The sequence below is a fragment of the Pan troglodytes genome, chromosome 9, assembly GCF_028858775.2.
Source record: "Pan troglodytes isolate AG18354 chromosome 9, NHGRI_mPanTro3-v2.0_pri, whole genome shotgun sequence".
NCBI lineage: Eukaryota > Metazoa > Chordata > Mammalia > Primates > Hominidae > Pan > Pan troglodytes.
This window is the reverse complement of record NC_072407.2, coordinates 30,429,412-30,450,000: the sequence shown is the minus strand read 5'-3', so window position 1 is coordinate 30,450,000 and position 20,589 is coordinate 30,429,412. Positions and strand designations below refer to the sequence as shown.

Genomic DNA, 20,589 nt, shown 5'->3' with positions numbered 1-20,589 from the left:
ATGCATTAGTCAGGAAATTCCCATGCAATAATCAGCCCAATGCAGGAACCTGGTACTCTGCACGCTAAAGGCAAACTTAGAGAATGTAACTGCTTTGCATTTAAAAGAGAACATGTATTGCCAAAATGCTTACTCATGCTTTATTTAAATGTACTCTTGGTATATTTGACATTATTTTACTTGATTTCTTTTCAAAGATGATTAAAACACTCATATTAGGCCGGGCGTCTTCTTTTCAAAGACAATTAAAACACTTATATTATGTGGCTCATGCCTGTAATCCCAGCACTTTGGTAGGCCAAGGTGGGTGGATTGCCTGAGGTTGGGAGTTTGAGACCAGCCTGGCCAACATGGTGAAACCCCATCTCTACTAAAAATACAAAAATTAGCTGGGTGTGGTGGTGAGTGCCTGTAGTCCCAGCTACTCGGGAGGCTGAGGCAGGAGAATCGCTTGAACCTGGCAGGCAGAGGATGCAGTGAGCTGAGATCGCACCACTGCACTCCAGCCTGGGCAACAGAGAAACACTCTGTCTCAAAAATAATAATAATAATAATAAAATAAAATAATAAAAAACACTCATAGATATGCATCTAACTCTAAAAGAGTATTTCCCAGCCAGGTGTTACATCCAGTTGGATTCCTGAAATGCTTAGTGATACTACACAGTTAGCTGGAGACTGTACCTCACCTTCATTATAAAGGCAAACACCTCATCATTTGTATGTATTTTAACTGCAGAAGCTGTGATGTCTTTCTAACTTGAACAAATGACAGATTGATGCTGGGGGATGCTAAAATAGTGAATATGAGATACAGTGCCTGGAGAGAATATACATACAGGTCAGCTGGAACAAATAACTGAGACACACAAAAGTGATGAGAAAAGAATCATAAAGTTACGAGCATCCAATTATGTTAAGCATTCAGAGAAAGTGCTTTTTAATATTTGGAATGGCAAGCCGTCAAAAATAAAATGCAAGTAATTAAATGGAAGGTTTTTCAATAGGGTGATTGTTAAACTATACATTGGTTCTAATTTGGAGGACAGGTTAGTAAATGGTGCTTTGCAAACTTTCCCACCTGTATGGATATTTTGGACAAGAAAAACTTCAGGTTTGTTTTTTGTTCTTATTTTTTAAATTAGAAAATAACTGATAATATAGGTTCAGCTTCCCAAATCCAAAATACTCCAAAATCTGAAACTTTTTGAGTGTTGAAATGATGCTCAATGGAAATGCTCACTGGAGCACTTCAGATTTCAGATTTTCAGATTTGGGATGCTCAGCAAGTAAGTATATAATACAAATATTCTAAAATCAAAAAAATTGAAATCTGAAATACTTCTGGTCTCAAGAATTTTGGATAAAAATACTCAGCTTGTAGTGATCTTCAGAATTAATTACTACAGGAAAGGCCTTTGTATTCTGAGTGAATTTTTTTCTGATGAGATACTCTTTTTGATTCTGTATATGAAATGAACCTGCTGGTTGCTGGCTTTAATTAAAAAACTTAATAAGCCAGCACTGTTTCTGTACCACACATAAAACAAAAATTATTATAAGAAACGTGACTAATTTGCAGTCATTCAGAATGCTATTATAAATAGCAAAATTCATAGTTTTAAAAGTTATGACGAGTGATTTAACAATGCCTGTAGAGAAAAACCAAGATACAGTTTTTAGGCCAGAAATTCTTTATCCTCATATTAAATATTTACTGGGCAGGTTGTTAAAAGTACGTATACTAATTTCACTCCTCAGACCAATTAAAACTGATTTTCTGGAACTGTGATCCAGGAGTTTTGAAAAGCCCTCTGGTGATTTGAATGTGTAACCAGAATTGAGAACTCCTTATGTAGGCAATGAGGCCTGGCCACCGATGTATCTACTACTGAAAACTCAGGGCTTCATTTCTTCAGGTTATGTGTCAAGGCACTGAGGTTGCAAAATAAGTGTTGGCACATTAGTATCACTTTTTGATTAATTCTGGCTTTATTTTATTTCTATTTAATTCATGAAAATGAAAACCCAATTCAAAAGAATTGTTTATGGGCAAGCTACAGAGTTCAATGCAAAGCTTGCTCAACTGAAGCAAATCTTATGTGACAACATCAAAAGGCAAAAAAGGAGATTGAGTAAACTTGTCACTGTTATAGGAAAAATAAATAAAATTTATAGTATCCACTAATGATGGGCCAGGATAGAATCTCTGAGTGTTACTAACATTCTAAATTCTGAGTGTCAAAATTTTATAGATCTTGAAATAGTAGTCTATATGTTCTTAAAAAATTGAAATTTTCAGAATAATGGCAAAAATTGTTATTTGTTATTATGAGACTGTTGCTCATCATAAATCCTCCTATATATTTGAATTCCAAACTATACATTTCTTAATTTCTTAACCTCAGAATATTATACTCACCCATTACGTTAAAAACCAAACATGAACCTTTTCTTAAAAAAAAAAATGCTAGTTTTTTTTTAGAAGAACACAGCTTACCTTTGGAGAGAGGGAAAGGAGTAGGTAAATACTGATTATCAACTTACCCAAACAAAAATCGCTGAGGTCAGCAAATGAACATCTCAGCACAGAGTCGTTTTTATTCTCCTCAGTATTAACTGAAATAAAATAAGATACTTTGTAGTTTTGGGAAATAAAAGCATAACAACAGAAAAATAACCATGGTTATAGATGGACAAATGATGGCCAAACATGATGAAATTTCTTAACTTAATGAATTAAAATTAGTTATTTAAAATGTCACTGTTTTTTCCGTTTTTTAAGGGACGGAGTCTCGCTGTCACTCAGGCTGGAGTGCCATGGCATGATCTCGGCTCACTGCAACCTCCGCCTCCCGGGTTCAAGCAATTCTCGTGCCTCAGCCTCCTGAGTTGCTGGGACTATAGGTATGCACCATCATGCCTGGCTAACTTTTGTATTTTTAGTAGAGACAGGGTTTCACCATCTTGGCCAGGCTGGCCTCGAACTCCTGGCCTCAAGTGATCTGCCCACTTTGGCCTCCCAAAGTGCTGGGATTACAGTCGTGAGCCATCGTGCCTGGCCTAAAATTTCACTTTCAATAAGGGAAAAAAGAAACACCTATATTATATTTTAATATCTTCATCTTCTTGAACAATTTGCCACTTTACATAGTAGACATATTTGTAAGCTAACTACAATATGTAGTGATTTCACAATAGTATTGAAACAATAATTTTGATATTTTTTAGTTATCCAGAAAAAGAAGCAACCATATGGAATCATAAGGGACTGCATTCTTATAAGAAAAAGCAACAAAAGGATTGAAAAATAAAAACATGGCTGGGTGCAGTGGCTCACACCTGTAATCCCAGGACTTTGGGAGGCCGACGCAGGTGGATCACGAGGTCAGGAGTTTGAGACCAACCTGACAAACATGATGAAACCCAGTCTCTACTAAAAATACAAAAATTAGCCAGGCATGGTGGTGTGTGCCTGTAATCCCAGTACTCAGGAGGCTGAGGCAAGAGAATCACTTGAACCCGGGAGGCAGATGTTACAGTGAGCTGATATCGTGCCACTGCACTCCAGCCTGGGCGACAGAGCAAGACTCCATCTCTAAAAAAAGAACAAGAAAAACATACCCTATCCACTGCACAACAGGGAGCTTGGTTGTATTTAAATTCTTAACTCTTATAAAAGGGAGTTGTCTAAAGGGATAGTGTGTGTCTTAGTGGGTAAATGTGTGTAGAAGAGTGCCTAAGGGTAGCCACAGCGTTTCTTTGTGTGGCACCTTGCTGCTAGGTCTCTAAAATTCAGCCCTTGCACACCAGCCTTGGGTTGCCAACACTTGTCCAACTAAATCTTTATGCCACCAAATCTTCAATGCTTTATTGTCAGTTGTAAAGTCTTCAGCCTTTATTTTTAGAAAACAGTTTATTACTGATGACATTTTCTATTTGAATACTGGTTATAAGTTCTCGCCAGGAATGTTACTCATCAACAAGAGGGATGCAAACAGTGGCCAAATGTACCAGTGATTCATGTAGCTGGGACTTCCACTGCAAACAAATATTAGGTCCAGACTCCATGGGATTGGCCACCTTCAAGGCAAGGAAGAGATAAAACACATCTGGCCAACAAATGGCATGGTGTACTGGTCTCCTTTCTATGCCAGCCTCCTTCCTGAAGAGCTCCATAAAACTGGTCCAGTGGAAAAAGGAAGGAAAGGAGTGTTTGGAAAACACGTAGTTTTTATAAATTGAACAAGAAAATAGGAATTGCTGCTCACCTTGCTCTGCTTTGTCAGTGGAGATTAAGGTTATAGATGTGGGAGCCTGAGATTCACTCTCAGTTGACTGGAAGAGGGAAGTAGACTGGCTCAAGCTCTTTGAGTAAGCGTAGCTCTGGGCAAGGCAAGGCAGCGATCTCCGAGACGGTTTTAACGAAGTTTCTTTTGTTATCTCACTCTTGCTTATATTCATACCTGCAAATCCAAAATGTTGAGTTTTAGCAATAAAAAATCAATCAGTAGAGGTCAATAAAAAGTTTTAATTCTTGTGATACCTGTTTCAGGAATGAACTATTGAAAAGTGCCACCTAGATATTAGAAATAATTGAGTTAGTTTTGTTTATATTTTGTCAAGGAGAGTGTTTGAGATTTTTGTTTATTATTAAATAGTCTTGAGACATAAACATCTCTGTTTCCTGTTTGAGCTTTCACCACTCCTTTAAAAGTTCTGTGAAAAAAGAAACTGATGTTTAAGTTCATTTGGGGAATTATGACAACAATTATTGGGATACTCTTTGAATAAACCTTATGATTTAGGCTTTCAAATAGCAAAATACATAAAACCTAATATATAAACATTGAAATTATTAAATGGGGCCCTTCTTTCTACGCCCTCCTCTCCCCTAAACACATACATAATGTCTTAACAGTGACTTAGAGGCTGGAAAGAGATAACATAACATAGTATAAAAACTGGGCAGCAAGCAGGGATCAAGACACCAACCCTGTGCTTAGTGTTAGAGCTACTTCCCTCATGCACAGAGTCTCATCTGCCAGAAGTCAGAACGCCCTTCAACCAAACTAGTCCTCCAAAAGCAGAAGTCCCCCTACACTGTGTGAACCAGGAAAGAATGGCTCCACTTCCCTGTCTCCATTCCTCTTCATCCCATAATGTCAATCCCAGGTCACTCCTCTCCCTTGGCACTCTAAACCTCAGTGTCTCTGTACACTCTCATTTCCAACATCTCCCACCCAGACTCTCTCACTATGTCCCTGGGAACTCACATAAAACATCAGAAAATCCACTTAATATCCTCATTAGATTTTTCTGTGGATCACCCATTTCCCTCCATAATTTTACCCAAACCTGGCACTGCACCATATCCCCACAGTGACACTGCTTCTCTTGCAGCTGCCTCCAGTGGAGGCTCTTTTCTCTTCCACAACTTCTTATCAACTTTACTTGAGGTGGAGTAGATATCCTTATTGTACCTAATTGCCTGTCTCAGTTCATTCTTCATGCTTCCTCTCTAAAAATCAGTATTCAAATTCCTGTCATTAAACTATTCTTCTAGTCTTCTTTATTACTGTCATTTTCATTTACCAGTTCCAGGTTACTTCCCATCATTTAAAAAGAATTTGGCTTTTAACACTACTCTTTTGCTTATTTTTTGCTAAACACCCACTGTCATTCATATTATATATTTTGTTTTATTTCTGTATACCTCCCTAGAATGCAAGCTCTATGACACATTAGCCAAATAAAACACTTTTCTTTATAAATTATCCAGTCTCAGGTAGTTCGTTATTACCTGAGACTGAATAATTTATAAAGAAATACATTATCAATGTGAAAACAGACTAATACATATGGTAAATTGTACAAAGCTGCTTGATCGTGAATCACTCCCTAAAAAGTTTCTTACTGACACCTGAGTTGAGATGTTGGCTATGTATGCTGTCTGCATAATGTGAATAAAACCATGAACCACCCCCGCCCTCCGCCCACACCCAGTGTTGTGTTTGGACTTCACACCACATGAGGCAAAGGGACTTTTTATTGTGGAGTGCCTATTACATGTCAGGTTTTGTGGTTGGTGCCTTTATTTATTCACTTTGAGGATATTTAAGTATTTTATACCAGCAAATTACATAAAATGTTCTCATTTTAAAAGGTTTTAAATTATAGAAGTAAATAAAATTAAAAATTAAAATTTGTTTTACTCTGATTCTTAAATTCCAGTCTCTTCTCTAAATGAAATGAATGTTATCAGTTTATTGGTCTTTGTCTATGTATTCATATATGTAACTATGTATAAAAATAGTTTTCTTACAAAAATGAAATTATAGTTTGTCACATTATATATTATGTCTTAGGTATTTTTTCCATCTCAACACATACAGATCTATCCCAGACTTTTCGGAGTTAAAAGTTTTTAAAAGCTTTGTTGATATATAACTCATATACCATAAAATTGACTCCTTTAAGTATACAGTTTAGCTCTTTTTAGTATATGCACAGAGTCGTGCAAACATCACTCTATGTGGCTTTAAAACGCTTTTATTATTCCTCCAAAAAGAAACATCATACCTATTTGCAGCCGATCCCCATTTCCTCTTCAGCTCAGTCTCTGGAAACTACTAACCTAATTTCTTGCCTCCATGCATTTGCCTATTTTCTCCCACTGCATAAGTTGTCTTTGCACTTTAATGATTGTGTTCTTGGAAACACAATGCTTTTAATTTTGATAAAGTTCAATTTATCTATTTTTTTTTCTTTAGTTGTTTGTGCTTTAGGTGCGGTATCTATGAAACCATTATCTAATTCAAGGTCATGAAGATTTACTCCTGTGTTTTCTTCTAAGAGTTTTATGCTTTTAGCTCTTAAGTTTAGGTTATAATCCACCTGTAGCTAATTTGTACATGGTGTGAAGGTAGGCTCCAACTTTATTCTTTTCCATGTGGATATCCAGTTGTTCCCATACAAGTTGTTGAAAATGCCATCGACTTGTCTTGGCCCCCTTGTCTACATTCAATTATCCACAAATTTATGGGTTCATTTCTGAACTCTCAATTTTAACCCACCAATCTATATGTCCATTCCTATGCCAAAACCACAATGTCTTTAGCATTGTAGCTTTGCAGTAAGTTTTAAAACCAGAAAATCTGAGTTCTTTACTTTTGTTCTCTCTTTTCAAGATTGCTTTGGCTATTCTTAGTCTTTTGTATTTCCATATAAATTTAAGGATCAACTTGTCAATTCATGTAAAAAAGGCAGCTATGATTGATTTTTTTTTTTTTTTTTGAGACAGAGTTTTGCTCTTGTTCCTCAGCTTGGAGTGCAGTGGTGAGATCTCAGCTCACTGCAACCTCTGCCCCTTGGATTCAAGCCACTGTCCTGCCCCAGCCTGCCGAGTAGCTGGGATTGCAGGTGCTCGCCACCATGCCTGGCTATTTTCTTTCTTTTTTTTTTTTTTTTGTATTTTTAGTAGAGATGGGGTTTCACCATGTTGGCCAGGCTGGTCTTGAACTCCTGACCTCAGGTGAGCCACCTGCCTCAGCCTCCCAAAGTGCTGGGATTATAGGCATGAGCCACTGCTCCCAGCCGGTAGCTGTGATTATGATAGGGATTCCATTGAATCTATAATCACTTTGGGGGTAAGTACTGCTGTCAGCTAAGTGACCTGTAAATATTTTCTCTTAGTCTGTAGCCTATATTTTCATTATCTTACTAGTGTCTTCTAAAAAGCAGAAGTTCTTAATTTTGACAGAATCTATCCTGTGATTGTTTTATAGTTCATGCTTTTGGTCAGGTGTTTTAAAAACTTTTCTTTATATAAGTTTTGCATATTGGTTAGCTCCCGCTCTCTTTTGGCTATTGTAAATGCGAGTTTCTTTCCCACTGTATTGAAATTATAAATAATCAATTGGATTATTTTAAACAATTGAGTAAAATACTGGCTTTAGCACTGAGGTATAAATATTTTTTCAAGCTAAGAATGTACTACTCACTTTCCAGTTTATTATTTTTTTGTTCAGTAGTGTGTTGAATTTTTTCAAAGTTTATATAATTTTATTCCTTAGCTATCTTAATATGTTGAATTCCATTAATGGATTTTCTAAAATTAAATCCTCTTTTCATTCCCAGAAATCAAAAACAAAACATACTTTGTCCTGATTAATTGTTTTAAATATGTTAAATTCTAATTCCCAATATTTTATTAGGATTTTTGTGATAATACTCATACATGAGTTACGTGTGTGTATGTGTTTAAATCAGACTTATGTATGTTCTCACTTATAAGTGGGAGCTAAACACTGAGCATACATGAACATAAACATGTGAAGAATAGACACTGCAGACTACTAAAGGGGTGGAGAAAGATGTGGGTTGAAAAACTACCTATGGAGGGGCTGGCCAAGACAGCCAATTAGAATCAGCTAGTGTGCCCCACTCTCGTGGAAAGAAATAGAAGGGGTAATAAATACAGCACCTACAACTGAAGTACCCAGGTACATGCATTGAGATTCATCAAGAAAACAAGCTGACCAATGGAGAATGGAGAAAATCAAGACAGGATGACTATCTCACTACCCACCCCTGAGTGACACAGAGCCAGGGGAGCCTCCTACTCTCAGGGAAGCAGTGAGTGAATGTGTGACCCTGGGGACCCACTCTTCTCTCATGGATATTTGCAACCCTCAGGTTAGAAGATCCCCTTGTGAACCCACTCCAACAGGGCCTTCATTCTGACAGGCAGAGCTATGTGGAGTCTCGGCAGAGCAGCCACTTGGGCACACGTGGAGCCCCAGGAGCTTTTGATGCCCAGGCTTCCTGGCAAAAGTGGCTGCAACTCCAGCAAAGTGGGAGGTTAGACCCTTGTACATACCCCTAGGAAAGAAGCTGAGTCCAGGGGGCTGAGCAGTGATGGTCTGCAGGCCCTTCTTTCACAGTACCTCGCAGGATAAGACCTACTGGCTTGGAACCCCAGCCTGCCACAGGTATCACTGTTACACCTCCCTGAGACGGAGCTCCCAGAGGGAGGGGTAGGCTGCCATCTTTGCTGTTTGGCAGACTTAGCTGTTGATGCCCTCTGGCTCTGGGGAATCCAAGGTGATTAGGGACTGAAGCTGTCCCCCGGAATACTGGAGCAGTTCTACAAAGAAGCAACCAGACTGCTTTTTCCATCACCGGACGAATCTCCTAACTGAGGTCTATAACCACCCCTGCCAGTGTTTTCCAGTCAGCAACTGTTCCAAAGCTCCCTGAGACAGAACTCCCAGAGAGAGGGGAGGACTGCCATCTTTGTTCTTTCACAGTCTTAGCTATTGTTGCCTTCGAGTTTTGGAGAGTGCAAGGCAACAAGAGGCTGGAGTGGACCCCCAACCCAGCTCTATGAAAAAGTAGCCAGACTGCTTTGTTATGCAGGTCCCCAATCCTACTCCTCCTCACTGGGTAGGACCTCCTGACCAAGGTCCCCAGCCACCCCTGCCAGTGTGTTGGGGCTGGCAGCAGGTCCATACCTCCCTAAGATGGAGCTGCCAGAGGGAGGGGCAGGCCACCATCTTTACTGTTTTGCAGCCTTCACTGTTGATACCTTCAGGTACTGGAAAATTGGAGGTGATTAGAGACTGGAGCAGACCCTCAAACATATTGGAGCAGACTTATGGAAAAATGGCCAGACTGTTGGTTATGTGGGCCCCTGATCCAGTATCTCCTCACTGGGTCCACCCCCTGCTGGGACTTTTGAGCCAGTAGCAGTTCTGTAACTCCCTGGGACAAAGCTCCTGGTGCGAGGGGCAGGTTACCATCTTTGCTGTCTCACAGCACTAGCCCTTGCTGTCTCCAGTTCTGGAGAATCCACGGGAACAGTGGCTGGTCTGGTCCCTAGGCACAGAGCACCCATCTACTGGAAAAGTGGTCAGACTGTTCTCAACGCAGATCCCAGTCCTCACTTCTCCTCACTGAACAGGACTGCCTGACCTGGGACTTCAGCACAACCTCCCTGCCCCAACATGACCATTGCAATCAGAGGCAGCCTAGCAGTTAAAGGAACAATCACACACACAGATAAGAAAGAACCAATGCAAGAACTCTAGCAACTCAAGTGGTCAGGGTGTTTTACCTCTCAAACAACCAAACTAGTTCTCCAACAAGGGTTGTTAACCAGGTTGAGTTGACTGAAATGACAGAAATAGAATTTAGAATAGGAACAAGAACAAAGATCATCAAGATTTAGGAGAATGGCAAAACCCAATCCAGGAAACTAAGAATCACAATAAAATGATACAGAAGTTAACAGGTGAAAGAGCTGGTGTAAAAAAGAACCTAACTGATCTAATAGAGCTGAAAAAACACTACAATAATTTCACAGTGCAGCAGCAAGTATTAACAGTAGAACAGACCAAGCTGAGAAAAGGATGTCAGGACCTGAAGACTTAAAGAAGACAGTCAGACAAAAGTAAAGAACAAAGAATAAAAAAGAGTGAACAAAACCTCTGATAAATGTGGGATTATGTCAAGAGGCCAAATCTATGAATCACTGGAATCCCTAAAAGGGATGAGGAAAACATATTTCAGGGTATTGTCCATGAAAATCTCCCCAACCTTGCTAGAGAGACCAATAGTCAAATGCAGGAAATACTGAGAACACCTGAAAGAGTCTACACAAGACCATCTCCAAGAAACATAATCATCAGATTTTCCAAGGTTGAAATGAAAGAATGTTAAAGGCAGCTAGGGAGAAAGGGCAGGTCACCTACAAAGGGAACTCCATCAGGCCAACAGTGAACCTTTCAGCAGAAACCCTGTAAGCCAGAAGAGATTGGGGCCTGTATTCACATTCTTAAAGAAAAATATCTTCAACCAAGCATTTCATATCCGATCAAAAAAGACAAAGAAGTGCATTACATAATGGTAAAGAATTCAATTCCACAAGACCTAAATATCCTAAATATTTATGCACCCAAAATAGGAGCGCCCAGATTCATAAAGCAAGTTCTTAGAGACCTACAAAGAGACTTCAACTCCCATACAATAATAGTGGGAGTCTTTAACACTACTCTGACAGTATTAGATCATTAAGGCAGAAAATTAACAAAGATATTCAGGACCTGAACTCAACATTGGACCAAATGGATCTGACAGATCTTTACAGAACTCTCCACCCCAAAACAACAGAATATACATTCTTCTCATCACTATATGGCACATACTTTAAAATCGACCACCCCACTGACAATATAACAACCCTCAGCAAATGCATAAGAACCAAAATGATACCAAACACACTCTTGGGTCACATCACAATAAAAATTAAAATGAAGACTTAAAAAATTGCTCAAAACCATGCAATTACATGAAAATTAAACAACCATTTTCCTGAGTGACTTTTAGGTAAATGAAATTAAGGCAGATATCAGGAAGTTCTTTGAAACTATTGAGAACAAAGATACAACTTGTCAGAATATCTGGGACACAGCTCAGGCAGTGTTAGAAGGGAAATTTATAGCACTAAATGCCCACATCAATAAGTTAGAAAGATCCAAAATTAACAACCTAACATCACAACTAAAAGAACTAGAGAAGCAAAGCAAGAGTAAACCAACCCCAAAGCTAGCAGAAGACAAGAAATAACCAAAACCAGAGGTAAACTGAAGAACTAGAGATAACAAACCATTCAAAAGATCAACGAATCCAGGAGTTTGTTTTTTGAAAAAATTAATGATGTACATAGGCCAATAGCTAGACTAATAAAGAAGAAAAGAGAGAAGATTCATGTAAACACAATCAGAAATGAGAAAGGGAATGTTACACAGAAATACCGACCCCACAGAAATAAAAGTAACCATCAGAGAGTACTAATGAACACCTCTAGGCACACAAACTGGAAAACCTAAAAGAGATGAATAAGAGGGGACACATACACCCTCCCAAGACTCAATCAAGAAAAAATTGATTCCCTGAACAGACCTGCATCAACAGAACAACTGATTTCCTGAACAGACCAATACTACAAAATTGAATCAATAATAACCTAACAACCAAAAAAACCCCAGAATCAGATGGATTCACAACCACATTGTACCAGATGGATAAAGAAGAGCTGATAGCATTCCTACTGAAACTATCAAAAAATTGAGGAGGAAGGACTCCTCTCCAACTCATTCTGTGAGATCAGCATCATTCTGATACCAAAATCTGGTAGAGGCATAACAAAAAAGATAACTGCAGGCCAATATCCTTGATGAACATTGATGCAAAAATCCTCAACAAAGTCCATGCAAACTGAATGCAGCAGCACATCAGAAAGCTAATCTACCATGATTAAGTAGGCTTTATACCTGGGATTCAAGGTTGGTTCAACATGCAAATCAATAAATAAGACTCATCACATAAACAGAGCTAAAGACAAAAATCACATTTTTAAAAATTATCTCAATAGATGCGGAAAGGCTTTCAATAAAATTCAATATTCCTTCATGTTAAAAACTCTCAATAAACTAGGCACTGAAGAAATATACTTCAAAATAATAAGAGCCATCTATGACAAACCCACAGCCAACACCATACTGAATTGGCAAAAGCTGAAAGTATTCCCCCTTGAAAATAAGCACAAGGCAAGGATGCCCTCTCTCACCACTCCTACTCAACATAGTATTGGAAGTCCTGGCCAAAACAATCAGGCAAGAGAGAAAGAAATAAAGGGAACTGAAATAGGAAGAGAGGAAGTCATATTTTCCCTGTCTGCTGATGACATGATTGTATACGTAGAAAACTCCATAGTCTCAGACCCAAAGCTCTTAGAGCTGATAAGCAATTTTAGCAAAGTTTCAGGATAAAAAAATCAACATACAAAAATCACTAGCATTCCTATACACCAACACCAGCTAAGCCGAGAGCCATCAGGAACACAATCCCTTTCACAATTGCCACACAAAAAATACCTAGGAATACAGCTAACCAGAGAGGTGAAAGATCTCTACATCGAGAATTACCAAACACTGCTCAAAATCAGAGACAATACAAACAAATGCAAGAACATTCCATGCTCAGGGATAGAAAGAATCATTATCATTGAAATGGCCATACTTCACAAAAAAATTTACAGACTCAGTGCTATTCTATCAAACTACCAATGATATTCTTCACATAATTAGAAAAAAAACTATTTTAAAATTCATATGGAACCAAAAAAGAGCCCAAATAGCCAAGGCAATCCTAAGCAAAAAGAATAAACCTCGAGGCATCATGTTACCCGACTTCAAACTATACTACAGGACTACAGTAACCAAAGTAGCATGATACCAGTACAAAAACAGACTTACAGACCAAAGGAGCAGCATAGAGAACGTGAAATTAGGGCACAAACCTACAACCATCTGATCTTCAACAAAGCTGACAAAAACACACAATGGGGAAATGACTCCCTATTCAATAAATGGTGCTGTGATAACTGGCTAGCCATAAGCAGAAAATTGAAACTGGACCCCTTCCTTATACCATAAACAAAAATCAACTCAAGATGGATTAAAAACTTAAACACAAAATCCAAAACTATAAAAACCCTGAAAGACAACCTAGCCAATACCATTATGTACATAGGAACTGGCAAAGTTTTATGATGAAGATGTCAAAAGCAATCACACTAAAAGCAAAAAATTGGAAAATGGGATGTAATTAAACTTCTTCGCAGGGAAAGAAACTATCAAGAGAGTAAACCGACAGCCTACATAGGGGAAGAATATATTTACAAACTATACATCTGACAGAGATCTAATATCCAGCATCTATAGCGAACTTAAACTATTTTACAAGAAAAACTCAAATACCCCCATTAAAAAGTGGGCAAATGACATCAACAGACACTCTTCAAAAGAAGATACACATGTGGCCACCAATTATGGGGAAAAAAAGCTCAATAACCCTGATCATTAGAGTAATACAAATCAAAACCACAATGAGATACCATCTCACATCTGTCAGAATAATTATTATTAAAAATGTAAAAAAATAACAGATGCTGGAAAGGTTGTGGAGAAAAAGAAACACTTCTACACCGTTGGTGGGAGAGTAAATTAGTTCAACCACTGTGAAAAGCAGTTTGGTGATTCCTCAAAGAGCTAAGAAAAAGAATTACTATTCAAACCAGCAATCTCATTATTGGGTATATACCCAAAAGAATATAAATCATTTTACCATAAAGACACATGCACGTGAATGTTCTTTGCAGCACTACTCACAATAACAAAGACAATGAATCAAATTAAATGTTCATCATTGCTAGACTGGATAAATAAAATGTAAAATGTGGTACATATACACTATGGAATACTACACAGCCATAAAATGAACAAGATCATGTCCTTTGCAGGAACATGGATGGAGCTGGAGGCCCTCATTTTTAGCAGTCTAACACAGGAACAGAAAACCAAACATCACTTGTTCTCATAAGTGGCAGCTGAACAATGAGAACACATGGACATATGGAAGGGAACAGACGCTGCGGTCTATTTGAGGGTGGAGGGTGGCAGAAAGGAGACAAACAAAAATCACTATTGGGTACTAGGCTTAGTACCCAGGTGGCAAAATAATCTGTACAACAAACCTGTGGCATGAGTTTATCTCTGTAACAAACCTACACATGTATCCCTGTACCTAAAATGAAAGTTAAAGAAAAGAAAAACTACCTATTGGGTATTGCTCACTACCTGAGTTATGGGGGCCATACCCCAAATCTCAGCATCATGCAATATAACCATGTAACAAACCTGCACATGTACTCCTGTTATCCATTATAAAGGTTGAAATTAAATAAATCTGGTTTAGGCTTCAAAGTTCTACATGGTTCATAAAAAGAATTTAGACATTTTCCTACATTTTTAGGAGCTAGCGCTATACTGCCCAGTACAATAACAATCAGTCATATAAGGTCTTTTAACTTTAAATTACAACTAAATGAAGTTAAAAATTCAGTTCCTCAGTCATCGTAGCCACATTTCAAGTGCTCATTCAATAGCCATATGTGGCTGATGACAACCATACTGAACATCACAGATGTAAAATATTTCTGCTGCCACAGAGAGATCTGGATATCACCGACATACAAGTCAATTAGCATTGAAACTATCTGATCCTTAAAGTTTGGTAGATTATCCTATGAACAAATCTGCACATGGTCTTGATTGTGGGTGTAATTCCTTGAAAATTTTTGTTTTCTGTACATCTGTTTAAACATTGTAATGCCACTGGAGTCAATTTGGACAAAAAGTATTTCCCCATTTTAGCTTTCAAATTGATTTGCATAGAGCTATTTCTCCTTTGTCATTTCTTATTTTGTATATCTGTGATTACTCATTTTATTATATTATGCTAAATAATGGTTTATCTATTTCATTGATTTTTTTCCCCCAAAGGAGCAGTACTTTATGTATTGCTTTTCTGTCTTCTATTTCATTAACTTCTTTTTTTCTTCTTTCTTGGTATTTGTTTTGTAATTATTTTTCTAACCTCTTGCGTTAGGAATTAAAATTTTTAATGTTCATCCTTCCATTTTTATTGATGTCAAGTATTTAAAGCTATAAATAATCTTCCTGACAGCACTTTAATTGTATGTCAAAATTCTGATACATGATGTGTTCATCATTATGTTTTAGAATTGTGCAATTTTAGTTATGTTTTCTTTTTTCAAATAAGAGTTGTTTAGGTTTTTAATTTCAAGGTAGAAGATCATTTGCAAGGATATAAGATTTGATATGTATACACACAAACACATACGTAGACACATACATATATATATGATCTACCTTATCCATTAAAGCCTTTAAGACTTACTTTTTTTTTTTTTTAGACAGTTGCTTGGGCTGGAGTGCAGTGGTGCAATCTCGGTTCATTGCAAACTCTGCTTCCTGGGTTCAGGTGATCTTCCTACCTCACCCTCTCGAGTAGCTGGGATTACAGTTGTGCATCATCATGCCTGGTTAATCTTTTTATTTTTTATCGTTTTGTATTTTTGGTAGAGACTGGGTTTCGCCATGTTGGCCAGGATGTTCTCGATCTCAAACTCCTGGCCTCAGGAGATCTCCCCGCTTTGGCCTCCCGAAGGGCTGAGATTACAGACGTGAGCCCCCGTGCCTGGCCAGTACTTTTACTTTTTGTCCTCTTGGTGTGTCCTGCCTTGAAATAAGGGTGTTAACTTTCTATTAGTGTGTTAGTATCTATCTCTTTGCATTTCCTATAATTCTATTTTATGAAGACAGGTACTTTCTAATGACACTGATTTATTTATAACTATTACATTTTCATTGTGAATTTTAAGCATTGTCATCTTTAAGAATCAGGTGGCTTCTTTGTCTTGTTTAATGAATCTTAGCCTGAATTTTACCTTGTCCAGTATCAGAACTGCAACCTTTCTTTCTGATTCACTTTTTTATGTGTGACTCCTGTATACAGCACAGAGTGGGTTTTACTTTGAATACAATCTAAATGTTTTATTCTTTTAACAGGTAGGTTAAATCCATTTACATTTATTAATATAAATTACACATTTGGTCTCAAATCTGTCACATTAGGTTTTATTTCCTGAGGTTTTCATATTTACTTCATTCTCTACATGATATGTTTTTTTTTTTTTTTTTGAACTTTTGGAATTTAGGAAATTTTGCATTTTTGTTTTAGGGGTTATCTTTATATGAATATATTTTATAATGTCCTTATCTCCCCCTTTCCTTACTTAGAAATCTACTGTTTGGTACTAGCTTAAGTGATATCCCTTGATCTCATCTAAAGACACCATAGGAAGAAACGGGTTTGCTTTCTGGTTCCAGTGTGTTTGCTGGACAGGTTCCTGCAGCACTCTCATCTTCTCCATTGTTGGTTTCCCACAGTGCATGGCAGCCAGTAGTATCAGTGGTCAGCAGCAGTAGCACCCCTACCCCCACCTGGGGTAGTTAGGTAGTAGAGTTCCTCCAGAAAAACACTTCTCAATGAATTGCCCTTACCAGCACCAGAGAGGAAATGTTTCTAGCAAGCTTCACCAACATGGCACTACTGTGACTTCTCAGTGACCCAGTGAGCCATGGCTGTGCCCGTCTAGCAAGGTCTATGACTCAGCTCTGATAATGGGGGAGAGCTATCTATCTGAGTCCTAATGTAGTGGCCTCTCTTTATGTCTGCTGTTCCTATATTCTTCAGAGTTCTCGTTCATTTTTAATAGCCAATCCCTCATTATTCTTCTTTTACAGTTAACAATTATATTAAACTTTCTGGTTTCAAATTACTATGTTGTTTCTCACTTTTCATTGAACCCAGACTGATAAACACATACACACACACACACACACAAATTCTACAAGGAACAAATTGTTTCTTCATCTGATTTTGTCTTAGATTGATCATCTTTGGTTGGATGAAGCTGCTTCCCTAACTGACTCCTCGGGAAGGGCTTAAGGTTGCAATATCCTCTGAGTTCTAACATGATGAAAACTATTTTCATATGATATCAATACCTGAAGAACAAACAGTTTGATGAGATATAAAATCCTTGCTCCCATTTTCTTTCCTTGAATTTCCTGAAAATATTGCTCTACTTGTTCTTGTTTTGTACTTTGCTATTGAGAAATCTGATGCAAACCTGACTTTCTTCCCTTTGTAAACAATTGCTTTTTTGTCAGAAGCTTAGAGGATTTTTTCCTTAGAGTTTAATAGTTTTATTACAATATGTTTTGGAGTTGACCAATCTAAATCAATTTTCCCGGAAATAATTTAGGCCCTTTTCAATATATAGTTTTGTCTTTTCTTTAATTTTTGGGAAGTGTTAATCTTGTTAAGTGTTAATTCTGTTATATTGTCTTGTTTATATTCTTCAGGGCCTCCAATTATGAATGCAGACACATATATACATATACATGTTGAATCTTTGTTGATTATGTTCAATACCTAACAATTACTTTCTGATTTTTGTACCTTTTATATGATTCAAGGAACTTTCTTCATATCTATGATCCACATCTATGATATGGCTTGTGTCCCCACCCAAATCTCTTCTTGAATTGTAGTTCACATATTCCCCACGTGTCATGGGAGGGACCCAGTGGGAGGTAATAGAATCATGGGGGTGGTTACCTCCATGCTGTTCTCATGACAGTAAGTTCTCATGAGATCTTATGATTTTATTAGGAGCTTTCCTCACTGCTTCAGTCTGCATTTCTTCTTGCTGCCGCCATGAGAAGAAGGATGTGTTTGCTTCCCCTTCTGCTACTATTGAAAGTTTCCTGAGGCCTCCCCAACCATGCTGAACTGTGAGTCAATTAAACCTCTTTTCTTCATTGATTACCAAGTCTCGGGTATGTCTTTATTAGCAGTGTGAGAATGGTCTAATACAACTAGTATTACTAGTTGTATTCAAGTTGACTCGAGTTGTTGTGCAACAGCTGTTTGCTGATTAGTCACTGGTTTTGGCAGTATAATTTTCAGTAGTAAAAATGGCTTTATGCTCATCTGTTTTTCTTCATATAGAATATTTTTATGGATACTGATCACTATTTCCCATTGATTTTGAAATGTCTTATATTTTCCCAGACCAGCAAAAGCAAGAGGTTCCATTTTGGCGGGAAACTTGGGCCATGATTTTCATGATGAAATGTAGTCTCTAACATGGGCCCAGAGGGGTCTGCAGCATATCCCCAATCTTCTCACAGTTCCCACTAGGCTGTAGTTCAGCTGATTCAGACAGCTAACAGAGTCATTCTTGTTAACACTGCCATCAAGGTGCAGGTGGAGGGAGGCGCCTATAAATACAGGTGGATGGGGTGTTCCTAGGATCCTGGATTTCCAATTTCATGCTGATCTTGAACTTGTTGTTTGGAGATGTGTAGGACTGCTTGCAGCAATGGACAGGCACTGGGTCTAAACATGTTTGTTTTAGGTATTTGTCCTTAGTAAAATGACATAGAGGTGACTCCCTTGATGAAGCAGGGAAGGTTCCAGAGACTTTCACAAGCTAAAACACTATAGCAAAGTCAGCACAGGGCTCCTTTGGGCCATACAAAAAGCACTAAATGCTCCATTATTTCACTTCAATTATTTCTTCAGTTCACATACACAGACTGCTTTACTTCAAGGAATGTTAGAAGATTTGATTTAAAGTGTGAGTGTAGCCACTGGACAGAACGAAAATCACAATAATCTTCCAAAGTTTAAAGTGTTTGACAGTTTTTAAGATGTTTCTACATCTAACAGTTCATGGAATCTTCACAACCGTTGCTGCAGAATGTTAGCAGCTTCTTGATATTGGGCTGCAGACTCTGATAGGTGACCATATTTTTGTTTTCTAACATCATTCTAGTCTATTACTACATGTGTGGTGGCAGTTGTGGCACAAGGCAGCTCACTCCATTCCTACCACCATGTTTCACTAGTTCAAGGAGAGAGAGCTATTCTAGACTTTTCAAAATACTACGAAGTATGGGCAAACCATACTTTATTTGATCATTTGCCTGTCAGTGGATATTTAGGTATTTTTCAAGAATTACCTTTAAAATAATACTGCTTATGAGCATTCATATATGTGCTTTTTTTTTCAAATCTTGAGTGTTTCTCTAAAAGGAAATACTTCAATATACAAATACTGAGTTGGAGGACATAAATATTTATCATTTGGACTAGACATGCCAAACTGCCCTCCCTAAAGTTTTATCTTTTCACACTTACGTGAATAGCACAAGATGGGGTCCATTTCCTTATGCCTTGGCCAACTCCAGATACTATAACTTTTAATTACGGACAAAATAAAAAGTCAACAACAAAAACTTCATTGTCTTAAATTTCATTTTCCAGCATGTGAGCATGTTTTCATGTATTTCCTAGCTAGTTATAATGTTTAAGTGACTAAGTTATGTTATAGCTGTATTGTTAGACTTTTCTTATTGATTTGTGAGTACTGAGTGCACCCATTTACAGACACACACACAGTATTTTATATACTATGTATTATATGTAATAAGTGTGTGTTTCATTTAATTTTACATCAATAATAAAAGACAGACTTTGGAACTTGTAATAGTTGTGGAGAAACTAAGACTACACGGGAAAAGTAACATATCACACAGATAAGTAGGCACAGAGGGAATATATATTCCAAGCTTTTTCTAATTCTAAAGCCACCAAATTACGTATCCATTAACCAACTGAAAACTCCTAAAACACCATCCATTTACTCCAAAGTACACAGACGCTGAAATAAAACACTTAGAAAAGACCATAGCAATTGTGGATAAAACACAGAGTGAACATAACTGAGATACATTTACTTCCACCACCCTCCCTATTCACCCACCTTGTGTGCTGATTCTCTATATTAAAGCAAATTTTGAATGAAATAGTTGAAAGGTGAAAAAGATACTGCAAATACATTTTCAATTAATGAAACTTTTGTTTTGCAGTTACTTAATTTCACTTTTCAGACAGAATATAATCAGGGTCATAATAAGTGTGAGCAGGAATAAAAATGAAATAGAATACAATTTCAGTAGTTATATTTACCTTAAGATAAAAAAACTATATTTCACTCATATTGTTTGTTTCAATTGTTTTACCTAT

The 20,589-nt window shown here is 37.6% G+C and overlaps 1 protein-coding gene across 2 annotated transcripts in view; it reads right to left on the bottom strand.

Annotated features, from left to right (window-relative positions):
• ANO3 (anoctamin 3) overlaps window positions 1–20,589 on the bottom strand; it is a 473,946-nt gene that overhangs the window by 217,487 nt on the left and 235,870 nt on the right. For both annotated transcript variants that reach the window (XM_054661268.2, XM_001134720.8), the window contains 2 exons: window positions 4,272–4,466; window positions 2,548–2,619 (listed from right to left, as the gene is read on the bottom strand). In XM_054661268.2, coding sequence (XP_054517243.1) covers window positions 2,548–2,619; window positions 4,272–4,466 — 267 coding nt within the window. The remainder of the gene's footprint in view (window positions 1–2,547; window positions 2,620–4,271; window positions 4,467–20,589) is intronic.